The following is a 13007-nucleotide window of genomic DNA, read 5'->3' as shown; positions in this document are numbered from 1 at the left end:
ATGAACACATTGCTTTTTAACATCATGACTTTTAAAAAAAATTCTCTGTGTTTTTTTTTTTAATCCACAAATGCTTATTGATCTCTTTACATTGATGTTTTTTCCCAGAGGCCACAATCAGAGGATGGAATTCCTCGGTGACTCCATAATGCAGCTGGTAGCCACGGAGTACTTATTCATTCATTTCCCAGATCATCATGAAGGACACTTAACTGTGAGTTTGTATTAAATCATTTCTTCCAATACGATTGCTGTATAACAGAGAGCAAAGATTAGAAGAACCAAATATATATTTATGTAATTGACTTAGTTCTTGGTGACTTTAGCATATCATATGGTTTTGTTTCATTATGTAAATTGTGTGCAAAACAATATATGATAAGAGCTCATTTCGCACTCCATTTAGTGACTGCCTGCTCAGTGCAAGACATTGAGTTAGGCTTCATGGGGGGAGCAAATATTAGTTGACACCTAGTCTATCCATAAGAAGTTTAAAAACTATGAGGAGAAATTAAAAATATAAGTAAATAACTACAAATTCTCTTTCTCTTTCTATATCTATATACATATGTATATAGATATAGTGTGGGGTGTGTGTGTATACACATACATGTACACTATAAAAAGTATAAGTGAGTAATTGTAACTAAATACAGGGAGTAGTACCATGTTAAATATTATAAAGAGACATAGGGAAACTGTGCTGTTTAGGAAAAGTAAGATTTCTTTTAGCTGTGGAATTTCTAGAAGGCTTCATGGATATGATGATGTTTGAGCCTTTAAGGATGAGTAGGATTTGGCCACTGGGAGTTAATGGGAAGAAATTTCCTGGCCAAGACATTGCACACATTGGGACTGCTGAAACAAGGGCACAGCATGGAAGATCAAAAGCCTAGTTTGGCTGGACCACGTGGAGTTGAAAGGGACTTAGAGAGACAAGGCTTGATTTATGAACAAAGTGAAATAGTCCCCATTCCTCTCACCTTTGTTTCATTTTATAAAATTTCACTGAGCTTTTTTATTTGCTATGTATGGTTTTTACTCTGTGAAACCAATCAGTAATAAAACCAGAGTGGAGAACAAAACATATCTGGAAGCCAGTCATGATGATCTCTCCCAGCCCGAGGAATAACCTTTGAGAAGTCCCTCTAGAATTGGCATTGAAAAAGCAAATATTTTATTGGGCAAAGAAAAAGAATACTCACTATAAGACATTTTGTGAGTGCCGACGTTCTTCATTATGCTTGAGGCAAATAAGTCTTTCATACTTTGCATCTCTACAATTTCTATACATGTTTTGCTTTCAATAGAATTGGATCTTATCTCTGCAACTGTGAACCCTGGAAATAGTTTATGTGAGACACAAATGTTGGATTTAGGGAGAATATGGCTATTTGACTATGCTTAGATGTAATTTTTCAGCAGAATTTCTAAGCCCAACAAAATATGGTCCTTTAATTCATTTACTCAGTGAATATTATGTTGCTGCTATGCCCCATGTACCATTATATGGGAAATCGGGAGTACTATTATTTTAAATTTAGTTTAAAATTAGCAGTTTGATTACCACTTAAAGTTAACTGCTTTTGGATGGACAAGAAATTCCTCTTGAATTAATAGTAAATTCTTAAGAACATACGAGCATTTACCAGAAATAAACTAGTATCTAGTGTTTTGCTCTACATTCAGGAATCAATAAATGCTCGTTCAGTATCTTCCATTAGGGAATAGACTTCATAGCTGTCAGAGTATCTGGTTGGTCTGAGAAATGGCGAACCTAAACCAAATGGCTTAAGTGGTAATTCATCTTATGGCCATAAAGAGGCCACTGTTGAAAATGTGTGACTTAAATACACACATTTACCCCTATATTCCCACAAATTAATTGTGAACTCCAGGATTTTGTGGCGCAGGGATGTATGGATCAGCAAGTTTACTGCTTCTCTTCTTGGCCACGGCACATCCCACCCCCGACCCCCAACACTGAACAGATAATGAAACCAGAACTCAGACAGGCATGAGCCCTGCCCAAAGTCTGGATAAAGGTAAAAGCAGGACTATGCTAGAGACTCCAGTTTTGTGTTCTTTCCAAAATGACTTCAGTGCTGTAACTAATTTTATCCAAAATGTGTTTATCAGCCTTGCTGTCTTAAAATTAAAGAACTTTTGGATAGCTTCTTAGAAAGATGTTAACAAAGAACAAAATTCTGATATGATGGTTTTATGAACTGTATTCACAGAAAGCTTCTGTAGAAATCAGTAGGACCAAGAGATCTGCTGACAAAACAAAGATGATCTATCATCAGTGAAATACATATTTAAAAGATACTAACTCTCATTAATGTCTCTTTGACGTGGTTGCTCCCTCCCTCCTTGAGCCACTGTCTCTCATTGGCTTCTATGATGCTGCACGTTCCTGGTTTTCCTCTCACCTCTTGAGCTACTCTTTCTTAGCCTCCTTTGCAGGCTCATCCTATTCTATAGAGCTGATGAATATTCCAGGATGTACAAGGCTTACTCCTAGGCATTTCCTCTTCTTACTAGAGTCTCTTATAGGCAGTCTTTTCCAAGTATAGCGTTAGTTTCACTCTGTAGGCAGACTTTTAAATGGACTTCTTCAATCCCGTTTCTTTTCTGAGCTCCAGTGCCAGCTCTCTTCTCGTCATCTCCACATGTTCAAGACTGAACTTGAAGTCTTCTCCCACCTGGGTCCTCTACCAGTACTCCTTGAGTAATTGAACGGCAACATCACCCATCCAGTGTTGCAGGTCAGAAACCTAGGAGTCATCTTTGATTCCTCCCTCTGCTTCCCTTCCCTATATTCTAGTCCATTCGCAAGTTTTGACAATATTGCTGCTGGACAGTGTTGTGTCTTCATCACCCAGATGCTCTCTACCGACCTCTGTCACCTGGACCACTGCAGTAGTCCCTGCATAGCTGTCACAGTGTTACAGGAATATGATTGACAGAGAGACCCGGTTAGAAGAGGTGGCATTTACTAAATTGCAAAGGATAGGAATCTTAAGGTTGTGCTTATACAAAGCAGTAGGCAATGCAGCAGGCTCAGATTTCCCGTGAGATGTGTGTTACTATTGGAAAAGCTGGTCTTTGCCATTCTTGTGGGCATTTTTGTACTCTCCCATGGGGGACATTGTCTCAGGTTTCGGGCCTGTTGGACAGCGTTACGGCTTCCTACACCAGCCTTCCTGAATCAGCTCTTGCTCCCATGCAGGCCAAGTTACCTTCTGCGGCCAGTGGAGTCTTCACCACACATATTTTGTGACCACACTAGCCATTCATCGTCAGTCCACTTCGGTTGTTCCTCTTCACCTCCCCAACCTTCTCAGGCCTCTTCTCTTTTCTGTTGACTTCCTCTCCATGAGTCTGAATACATCTGTACGTTACTTTCTATTTTATGTCTTCAGTTCTTACTTGCCCCTAACTCCATACTCAAATATCTCCATATTTAGAGATATACTTGGATATCTAGATATACTGGATCTCTGGTTGGATTTCTATCAGGCACCTCAAACCTAACATGGCCAAAACAAAACTGATTTTCACCCCCAAACCTTGGTGTTCTCCATATCAGTAAGGATTGTTCTGTTCTTAGCTCAGGCTAAAAACCTTGGAGTTATCCTTAACTCTTCTCTTTCTCTCATCCTACACCTCCTAGCCATTAGCATAGCCTGTTGATTTTACCTTCAAAGTTCGTCCCAAACATAACTACTTTTCACCAGCTCCACTGTTATCACCCTGGTCTGGACCACAATTATCTTTACCTTAAATTACACCCATAGCCTCCCAACTGGTCCATCCCTCCCCACCCTTCAGCCTGTGTTCAGCACATCATCTAGAGGGACTGTTTTTAAAGAGAAGTCGGATTACAACTTCCTTTGTGCAAAACGTAAAGATTTCTCATCTCAAGGGTAAAAGACAATGTTGTTACCTACAAGACCCTGTATGACCTGCTTTCCTGCTGCCGTCTTAGACTTTTTCTCCTAGACACTTCACGTTAGCCTCTGTGAGATTCCTGCAGGACACTAAGCAAGCCTTTGCCTCAGGGCCTTTTACATGCTTGCGGCCAAATCCCACACCTGTGTTCAAATGTCATCACCAGTGAGGCTTTCTTTAATTCACTCTGCTTGATAGTAACCTTTTTTCCTCATCCCTAGCTCCCCTCCCCCAGCCTGGAAGCTTACCTCCATTTTCTCCTTCCTTTTTCTACTTAGCACATACTATATATTTCACTTGTTTACCGTCTCTCTTCTCTCATCAGAGTGTAAACTCTGAGGGCAGAGGTTTTGTCTATCTTCTTCACTCCTGATTCCCTGAGTCCTTGGACAGTCCTGGCATATCAGTGCTCAGCAAATATGCTGAGTGAATAATCATCATATTCCAGTCTAATGCTCTTCATTTTTTCTTTGGCAAGTGACTAATGAACAAGCCTGCCCACCTGCCCGGCCTTGTGTCACATATTCATCTTATCACTCTGCACCTCTTACCTGGCCTGCTTTGTGTTCCTCCAAGCTCTCTCCTGCCATTGGGTTTGTACATGTTCTACCTGGAGACCATTCTGCTTCCCGCCCTTACTCTCAGCTGCCCGGTATCTCTTACTCTGCATTAGATGTCAGTTCCGGCGTGACTGCTGCCTGCAAGGGAAACTTTCCAGTCAAATTTCTGTGTTCTTTTCCTTCCTGGCACTTATTTGAGTTTCCCTGTCCCACTAGCCTGGAAGTTCTGTGAGAGCATGTGTTTATTTATCACTATACGTGCAGCAGTGCCTGGTATATGTAGGCTCTCAATACATATTTGATAAGTAGAAGAATGAGAGTTTTGTGGGCAGCTAAGTCATATAGAGAGGGAAGTGGAAGTGGCATTGGAAGGAAACAACATGTTTTTTTTAATGTGTAAGGAAAGAAGCTGAAAACTATGAATGTCTAAGGATTAAAAGTAATTTAAAATTTGAGGCGGATTACTTACTGCAGTTGCATTTGGCTGGGCAGAAGGCAGGGAGAGGATGGCTAATTATTCATTATTGTGATTAAAGAACACACAACTACGGGGAGGCATTAGTTGGCTCAGAGCTGTTCCCTTGCACACTCGCTTCATAGAGAATAAGGACGGTTGAGCAGATGAAATCGTGGTTTTCAAGTTTTGAATGCTGATGGGGGAAATCTATAGTGTTCTGTAAGTTGGGTGTTCAAGAAGGCCTGTTTGGGAACGAATGTCAGGCTTATATAATTGTGCTAGCATGATGGAGTTGAACTGGGATGTATAGGGAAGAGTTTCTAATTCATAGACTGAAGTTTTGGTTTTTGAGGGTAGAACCTACTCAGTAGAGTCAGGGTAAATAGGAGAGGGTCTCAAAGAGCATTTATTTAGACAAGAATGCCTCTCTTGTCACACTTTCAACTTTTAACATTTGCATCTTTTTCACCTCTATTTCATTCTTTTCTCTTAGCCTTTACTATAAGTTTCCGAGCTAAAGATAGTTGTCAGTCCCATGCCTACAATGTGCAAGGCACTGTGCCTAGTGGAGGCGTCCACCAGCAAGATGAACTTGCAGAAATTTTTGTTTGTAGAGGAATGATTTGGGGTAATGAGAAAGCAAAGATTACAGATAAAATTTGAGAACCAGTGATCTAATCCTTCCCTGCTGCCTTCAGACAGCACTAAGCATAAATCAAACAAGCTATCTAACAGATCTCTTTGAGAGGGTAGATTCCGCAGCCTCCTGTTGGAGAATTTCTCCATCACTGTCATAATTTGGCTGTTTGTATCTGACCTGCACTCCAGCAGGTAGCATTTGCATCTCTACAATTTCTATACATGTTTTCCTTTCAATAGAATTGGATCTTATCTCTGCAACTGTGAACCCTGGAAATAGTTTATGTGAGACACAAATATTGGATTTAGGGAGAATATGGTTATTTGACTATGCTTAGATGTAATTCTTCAGCAGAATTTCTAAGCCCAACAAAATATGGTCCTTTAATTCATTCACTCAGTGAATATTACTCAGTGAATATTATGTTCCTGCTATGCCCCATGTGCCATTATATGGGAAATCGGGAGTACTATTATTTTAAATTTAGTTTAAAATTAGCAGTTTGATTACCACTTAAAGTTAACTGCTTTTGGATGGACAAGAAATTCCTCTTGAATTAATATCAAATTCTTAAGAACATATGAGCATGTAAAGTCCTCAAAATAATAAATCAGAGTCTACTGTTTTACACTAGATGGCCCTCTTTGGTAGCTCACGTCCCACAGCTGTGGTTTTCTCTTTAGAATCAAGAGTGAATAGAAGTTGAAGGAAGAGTGCCAATATGTTTCTTTGCTTATTTTAAACCAATAAACCTTTTTCTTATTAAAATTGAAGTTTACACTAATTAGGAAAGACTGCTATGTTGAGATAATAGAAAACATACTGGATTCTCAAAATCACAGTTGGCAATTTGTGATATTTTTGTCGGTCCTTGCCATTGCGTCAGGAACTCAGCAGTCTTTTTCTCAGCTTCACAGAGAGCCCTAACTACAGCTTTCCTTGCTTTTTCTGCTAATTTCAAGTTAAATTTTATCTTTTTTTGCGGGGGGTGGGGAGGTGTTAAAAAAAGTTGTTAAGGACAGGTTAGCACTAAGTAAAATGGAGAGCTTTGAAGACTATTAGTGGACAGGTATCCAGAAAATTTTCTTTGAAAACAAATCCAGAGGAACTCCTAGAACCTTCTATAACCGTTTTCCGATAACCGAAGAGCAAGCATATCTTGCTTAATAATGATGATGCAGTAATAACAGCAGCTAACGTTTCTGTGTGTTTATTATGTGCCAGTCATTGTACTTAGATTGTATACTCATTCACTTTAATTCTCATTACATCCCTGTGAAGTAGGTACTTCTTTCCATGTAATGGTTGTGGAAACTGAGCCTCAGAGAGACTTAGTAACTTATACAGGGTCACCTAGCCAGGAAGTGGTAGAGCCGTACTTTGAACCCAGGCAGCTTGGCGCCAAATCTTTTGCTTTTTACCAGTACATCTAACTCAAGGCATTGTTTGCAAAACAGTCTAATAACCATCTCATGCTCAGTTGGGTGCTTAATGTTCATTTTCAAGATTTCTATTAAGAAAAGTTTCTTCTTTGTAAAATAGTAATTTATAGCATCGACATCTGCAGGCTTTCCAACCTCATGTCTTACCCCATTCAAATCCATCCACCAAAATGATCTTTCTATAATCAGAAAGTTACCTTGCCACTCCCATTTGACACCTTTTGGGACTCCTCTTCCCTTATAGGAAAGTACAGACTTCTTTACATCACCTGCAAGACTCTCTCTGCCCAGAGGCTGGGCAGCCTCACCTGTATCAGCTCTTCCCCACCAGGCTCAGATTTCTCCTCCATTTCCACCCAGGAATCACCTCACTGTGTCATGGCCCCTTGCTTTTTTTTTTTTTTTGGCTGCATTGGGTTTTCATTGCTGCGCATGGGCTTTCTCTAGTTGCCGCGAGTGGGGGCTACTCTTCCTTGTGGTGCACCGTCTTCTCACCGCAGTGGCCTCTCTTGTTGCGGAGCATGGGCTCTAGGTGGGTGGGCTTCAGTAGTTGTGGCACGTGGGCCCAGTAGTTGTGGCTTGTAGGCTCCAGAGCGCAGGCTCAGTACTTGCGGTGCGCGGGCTCTGTTGCTCCGCGGCATGTGGCATCCTGCTGGACCAGGGCTCGAACCCGTGTCGCTTGCATTGGCAGGCAGATTCTTAACCACTGTGCCACCAGGGAAGTCCTGGCCTCTTGTTTTAATAGAGCTGTTTTGTCATCCTGGAAAACCCTTTCCTACTGTCTTAGTCTGTTCAGGCTGCTATAGCAAAATAGCACAGACAGGATGACTTATGAACAGCAGAAATTTATTGCTCACAGTTCTGGAGATTGAGAGTCTGAGATCAGAGTGCCAGCATGGTCAGCTGAGGGCTCTCTTCTGGCCCGCAGACTTCTCATTGTACCTTCACAGGGTGGAAGGGGCTAGAGATCAGTATGGCGCTTCTTTCTTTTTAGCATTTAATGAATTTACTTTTTTAATAAAGTTCCTCTTTCTCTTGATAGCTTCTGATTTAGTTGTTTTTTTTTTAACATCTTTATTGGAGCATAATTGCTTTACAGTGGTGTGTTAGTTTCTGCTATATAATAAACTGAATAAAATATACATATACATATATCCCCATATCTCTTCCCTCTAGCATCTCCCCCCCACCTTCCCTATCCCACCCCTCTAGGTGGTCACAAAGCACTAAGCTGATCTCCCTGTGCCTTGCGGCTGCTTCCCACTAGCTATCTATTTTACATTTGGTAGTGTATATATGTCCATACCACTCTCTCACTTCGTCCCAGCTTACCCTTCCCCGTCCCCGTGTCCTCAAGTCCATTCTCTACATCTGCGTCTTTACTCCTGTCCTGCCCCTAGGTTCTTCAGAACCTTTTCTTTAGATTCCATATATATGTGTCAGCATACGGTATTTGTTTTTCTTTCTGACTTACTTCACTCTGTATGACAGTCTCTAGGTCCATCCACCTCACTGCAAATAACTCAGTTTCATTTCTTTTTATGGCTGAGTAATATTCCATTGTATATATGTGCCACATCTTCTTTATCCATTCATCTGTCTATGGACACTTAGGTTGCTTCCATGTCCTGTCTATTGTAAATAGTGCTGCAATGAACATTGTGGTACATGACTCTTTTTGAATTATGGTTTTCTCAGGATATATGCCCAGTAGTGGGATTGCTGGGTCATATGGTAGCTCTATTTTTAGTTTTTTAAGGAACCTCCATACTGTTCTCCATAGTGGCTGTATCAATTTAAATTCCCACCAACAGTGCAGGAGGGTTCCCTTTTCTCCACACCCTCTCCAGCATTTATTGTTTGTAGACTTTTTGATGATGGCCATTCTGACTGGTGTGAGGTAATATCTCACTGTAGTGAGCTCTTGCTGCATCCCATAGGTTTGGGTCGTCGTGTTTTCATTGTCATTTGTTTCTAGGTATATTTTGATTTCCTCTTTGACTTCCTCAGTGATCTCTTGGTTATTTAGTAGTGTATTGTTTAGCCTCCATGTGTTTGTATTTTTTACAGATTTTTTTCCTCTAATTGATATCTAGTCTCATAGGTTGGAAAAGATACTTGATACAATTGCAATTTTCTTAAATTTACCAAGGCTTGATTTGTGACCCAAGATATGATCTATCCTGGAGAATGTTCGTGACCACTTGAGAAGAAAGTGTATTCTGTTGTTTGTGGATGGACTGTCCTATAAATATCAATTAAGTCCATCCTGTGTAATGTATCATTTAAAGCTTGTGTTTCCTTATTTATTTTCATTTTGGATGATCTGTCCATTGGTGAAAGTGGGGTGTTAAAGTCCCCTACTATTACTGTGTTACTGTTGATTTCCCCTTTTATGATTGTTCGCATTTGCCTTATGTATTGAGGTGCTCCTATGTTGGGTGCATAAATATTTACAATTGTTATATCTTCTTCTTGGATTGATCCCTTCATCATTATGTAGTATCCTTCTTTGGCTCTTGTAATTGTCTCTATTTTAAAGTCTATTTTGTCTGATATGAGAATTGCTACTCCAGCTTTCTTTTGATTTCCATTTGCATGGAATATCTTTTTCCATCCCCTCACTTTCAGTCTGTATGTGTCCCTAGGTCTGAAGTGGGTCTCTTGTAGACAGCATATATACGGGTCTTGTTTTTGTATCCATTCAGCCGGTCTGTGTCTTTTGGTTGGAGCCTTTAATCCATTTACATTTAAGGTAGTTATTGATATGTATGTTCCTATTACCATTTTCTTTATTGTTTTAGGTTTGTTATTGTAAGTCCTTTACTTCTCTTGTGTTTCCTGCCTAGAGAAGTTCCTTTAGCATTTGTTGTAAAGCTGGTTTGGTGGTGCTGAATTCTCTTAGTTTTGCTTGTCTGTAAAGGTTTTAATTTCTCAGTCGAATCTGAATGAGGTCCTTGCTGGGTAGAGTAATCTTGGTTGTAGGTTTTTCCCTTTCATGAATTTAAATATGTCCTACCACTCCCTTCTGTCTTGCAGAGTTTCTGCTGAAAGAAAGCTGTTAACCTTATGGGGATTCCCTAGTTTGATATTTGTTGCTTTTCCCTTGCTGCTTGTAATATTTTTTCTTTGTATTTAATTTTTGATAGTTTGATTAATATGTGTCTTGGCATGTTCCTCCTTGGATTCATCCTGTATGGGACTCTCTGTGCTTCCTGGACTTGACTATTTCCTTTCCCATAAAATTTCATTTATTTTGTTGTTCATCATCATTTGTTTGCCCTTTAGTTCTTCTAGGTCCTTGTTAAATGTTTCTTGTATTTTCTTCATTCTATTTCCAAGATTTTGGATCATCTTTATTATCATTACTCTGAATTCTTTTTCAGGTCGGCTGCCTATTCCTCTTCATTTGTTTGGTCTGGTGGGTTTTTACCTTGCTCCTTCATCTGCTGTGTATTTCTCTGTGTTCTCATTTTGCTTAACTTACCGTGTTTGGGGTCTCCTTTTCACAGGCTGCAGGGTCGTGTTTTTGGTATCTGCCCCCAGTGGGTAAGGTTGGTTCAGTGGGTTGTGTAGGCTTCTTGGTGGAGGGGACTGGTGCCTGTGTTCTGGTGGATGAGGCTGGATCTTGTCTTTCTGGTGGGCAGGACCATGTCCGGTGCTGTGTTTTGGGATATTTGTGAACTTATTATGATTTTAGGCAGCCTCTCTGCTAATGAGTGGTGTTGTGTTCCTGTCTTGCTAGTTGTTTGGCATAAGTTGTCCAGCACTGTAGCTTGCTGGTTGTTGAGTGGAGCTGCGTCTTAGAGTTGAGATGGAGATCTCTGGGAGAGCTTTCGCTGTTTGATATTATGTAGGGCCCGGAGGTCTCTCATGGACCAATGTCCTGAACTCGGCTCTCCCACCTCAGAGGCTCAGGCCTGACACCCAGTTGGAGTACCAACACCCTGTCAGCCACTCAGCTCAGAAGTAAAGAGAGAAAGAAAAAAGAAGAAAGAAAGAAAAATAAATAAATAAATAAAAGACAGTTATTAAAAAATATTCTTAAAAATAAAAAAGTAAAAAATTAATTAAAAAAAAAAGAAAGAAGAGAGCAACCAAACCAAAAAACAAATCCACCATTGATAACAAGCACTAAAAACTATGCTAAGAAACAAAAAAAAGCCAAAAACAGACAGAGAGAACCCTAGGACAAATAGTAAAAGCAAAGCTATACAGACAAAATCACACAAAGAAGCATACACATACACACTCACAGAAAGAGGAAAAGGAAAATACATATGTATATTAAAAAAAAAAAAGGAAGAAAGCAACCAAATCAATAAACAAATCTACCAATGACAATAAGCTCTAAATACTAAACTAAAATAAACATGAAACCAGAAACAAATTAGATGCAGAAAGCTAACCCCAAGCCTACAGTTGCTCCCAAAGTCCACAGCCTCAATTTTGGGAGGATTCGTTGTCTATTCAGGTATTCCACAGATGTCGGTACATCAAGTTGATTGTGAAGATTTAATCCGCTGCTCCTGAGGCTGCAGGGAGAGATTTCCCTTTCTCTTCTTTGTTCGCACAGCTCCTGGGGTTCAGCTTTGGATTTGGACCCGCCTCTGCATGTAGGCCTGAGGGCGTCTGTTCTTAGCTCAGACAGGACAGGGTTAAAGGAGCCACTGATTTGGGGGCTCTGGCTCACTCTGGCCGGGGGGAGGGAGGGGTACAGAATGCAGGTCGAGCTTGCGGCGGCAGAGTCCAGCGTGACGTTACAACAGCCTGAGGCACGCCGTGTGTTCTCCTGGGGAAGTTGTCCCTGGGTCACGGGACCCTGGCAGTAGCAGCCTTAGCATTTCCTGCTTGCCTCTGGTGTCCGTGCTGATAGGGGTCTCTTTTATAAGGGCACTACTCCCATTCATGAGGGCTCCACCCTCATGACCTAATCACCTTCCAAGGGCCCCCACCTCCTAATGCCATCGTCTTTAGGGGTTAGGATTTCAACATATGAATTTTGCAGTGACACAAACATTCAGACCATTGCAGCCATTCTTCTCCCACTGGCAGATTCATTCTTTTCAGTTCTGACTCTACATTCATCAGAATCCACCTACCTAAAATTTTTTAAAACGTACTTGTCCAGAAATTCTAATCCCTTGGTTCTTGGAAGAGGCCTGAGTACCACCAGTATGACAGAACTAACTAATGATTCTGTTATAACAGCCAGGTAGGTCAACAAGCCTCTGAAATGTTTTTTCTCGGGGGTCAGGTCCTCCAGGAGGCCTTTTTGAAAAGCTGGGCTGGCGAAGAGTACCTGCGTGTGCTGTGGCCTCTGCTGTCACTGCAGCTGCCACAGTGCATTGCATTGGCCACTTTGTGTATGGCTTCCTTCAGAGATTAGCAGCTCTCGGAGGGCAGCCACGGGACGTTGATCATCTCAGTATCTTCAGCCAACAGCCCAGGGTCTGGTATAGCATCGGCCTCCACAGCTGTTGCACTGAACTGCCATAACTTTAGGTGGTTTTTTGCCTTGTGATCCCCTCTTGATCTCACTCGTTGGCAAACAGCATGATTTATTCTGAAACAGGGTTCAGCAAAGGCCAAGGATGGAGGTTGTCATTTAAAGAACTGCCATTCAGACTTTGTTGTTTAAGAGCAAGGTCTTACCTCTTTTCAACTCATCTTCTAAATTTAAACTGACTCTAAAAATATGGATCATTTATATCTTCCTTCTCCCCCACTGACTTTTGGTTCAGGCTCCAAGTTTTGGCAAGAACTGAAAGATCTCACTTTCTGCTGACCACCCTGCTTGTGCTTTAAGACCCATCGGGGCATATCTTAAATAAAATTGGTAGTGTTTCTGTTTACATCCTCACTGCTTTCCTCCTTCCCTGTCAGACAGCATTACTGCTCAGCACCGAATGAGGAGCCCTGAGGCTGGAAGGCAGCAGCTGGGGCCCAATGAC

The 13007-nt window shown here is 41.1% G+C and overlaps 1 protein-coding gene across 9 annotated transcripts in view; it reads left to right on the top strand.

Moving 5' to 3' along the window:
• Positions 1 to 13007, top strand: part of DROSHA (drosha ribonuclease III) — a 121122-nt gene that overhangs the window by 96706 nt on the left and 11409 nt on the right. For all 9 annotated transcript variants that reach the window (XM_036847162.1, XM_036847170.1, XM_036847167.1 and 6 more), the window contains one exon: positions 109 to 214. In XM_036847162.1, coding sequence (XP_036703057.1) covers positions 109 to 214 — 106 coding nt within the window. The remainder of the gene's footprint in view (positions 1 to 108; positions 215 to 13007) is intronic.

The sequence above is a fragment of the Balaenoptera musculus genome, chromosome 3 (genome assembly GCF_009873245.2).
Source record: "Balaenoptera musculus isolate JJ_BM4_2016_0621 chromosome 3, mBalMus1.pri.v3, whole genome shotgun sequence".
Lineage (NCBI taxonomy): Eukaryota > Metazoa > Chordata > Mammalia > Artiodactyla > Balaenopteridae > Balaenoptera > Balaenoptera musculus.
This window is presented reverse-complemented; position numbering and strand designations above follow the sequence as displayed.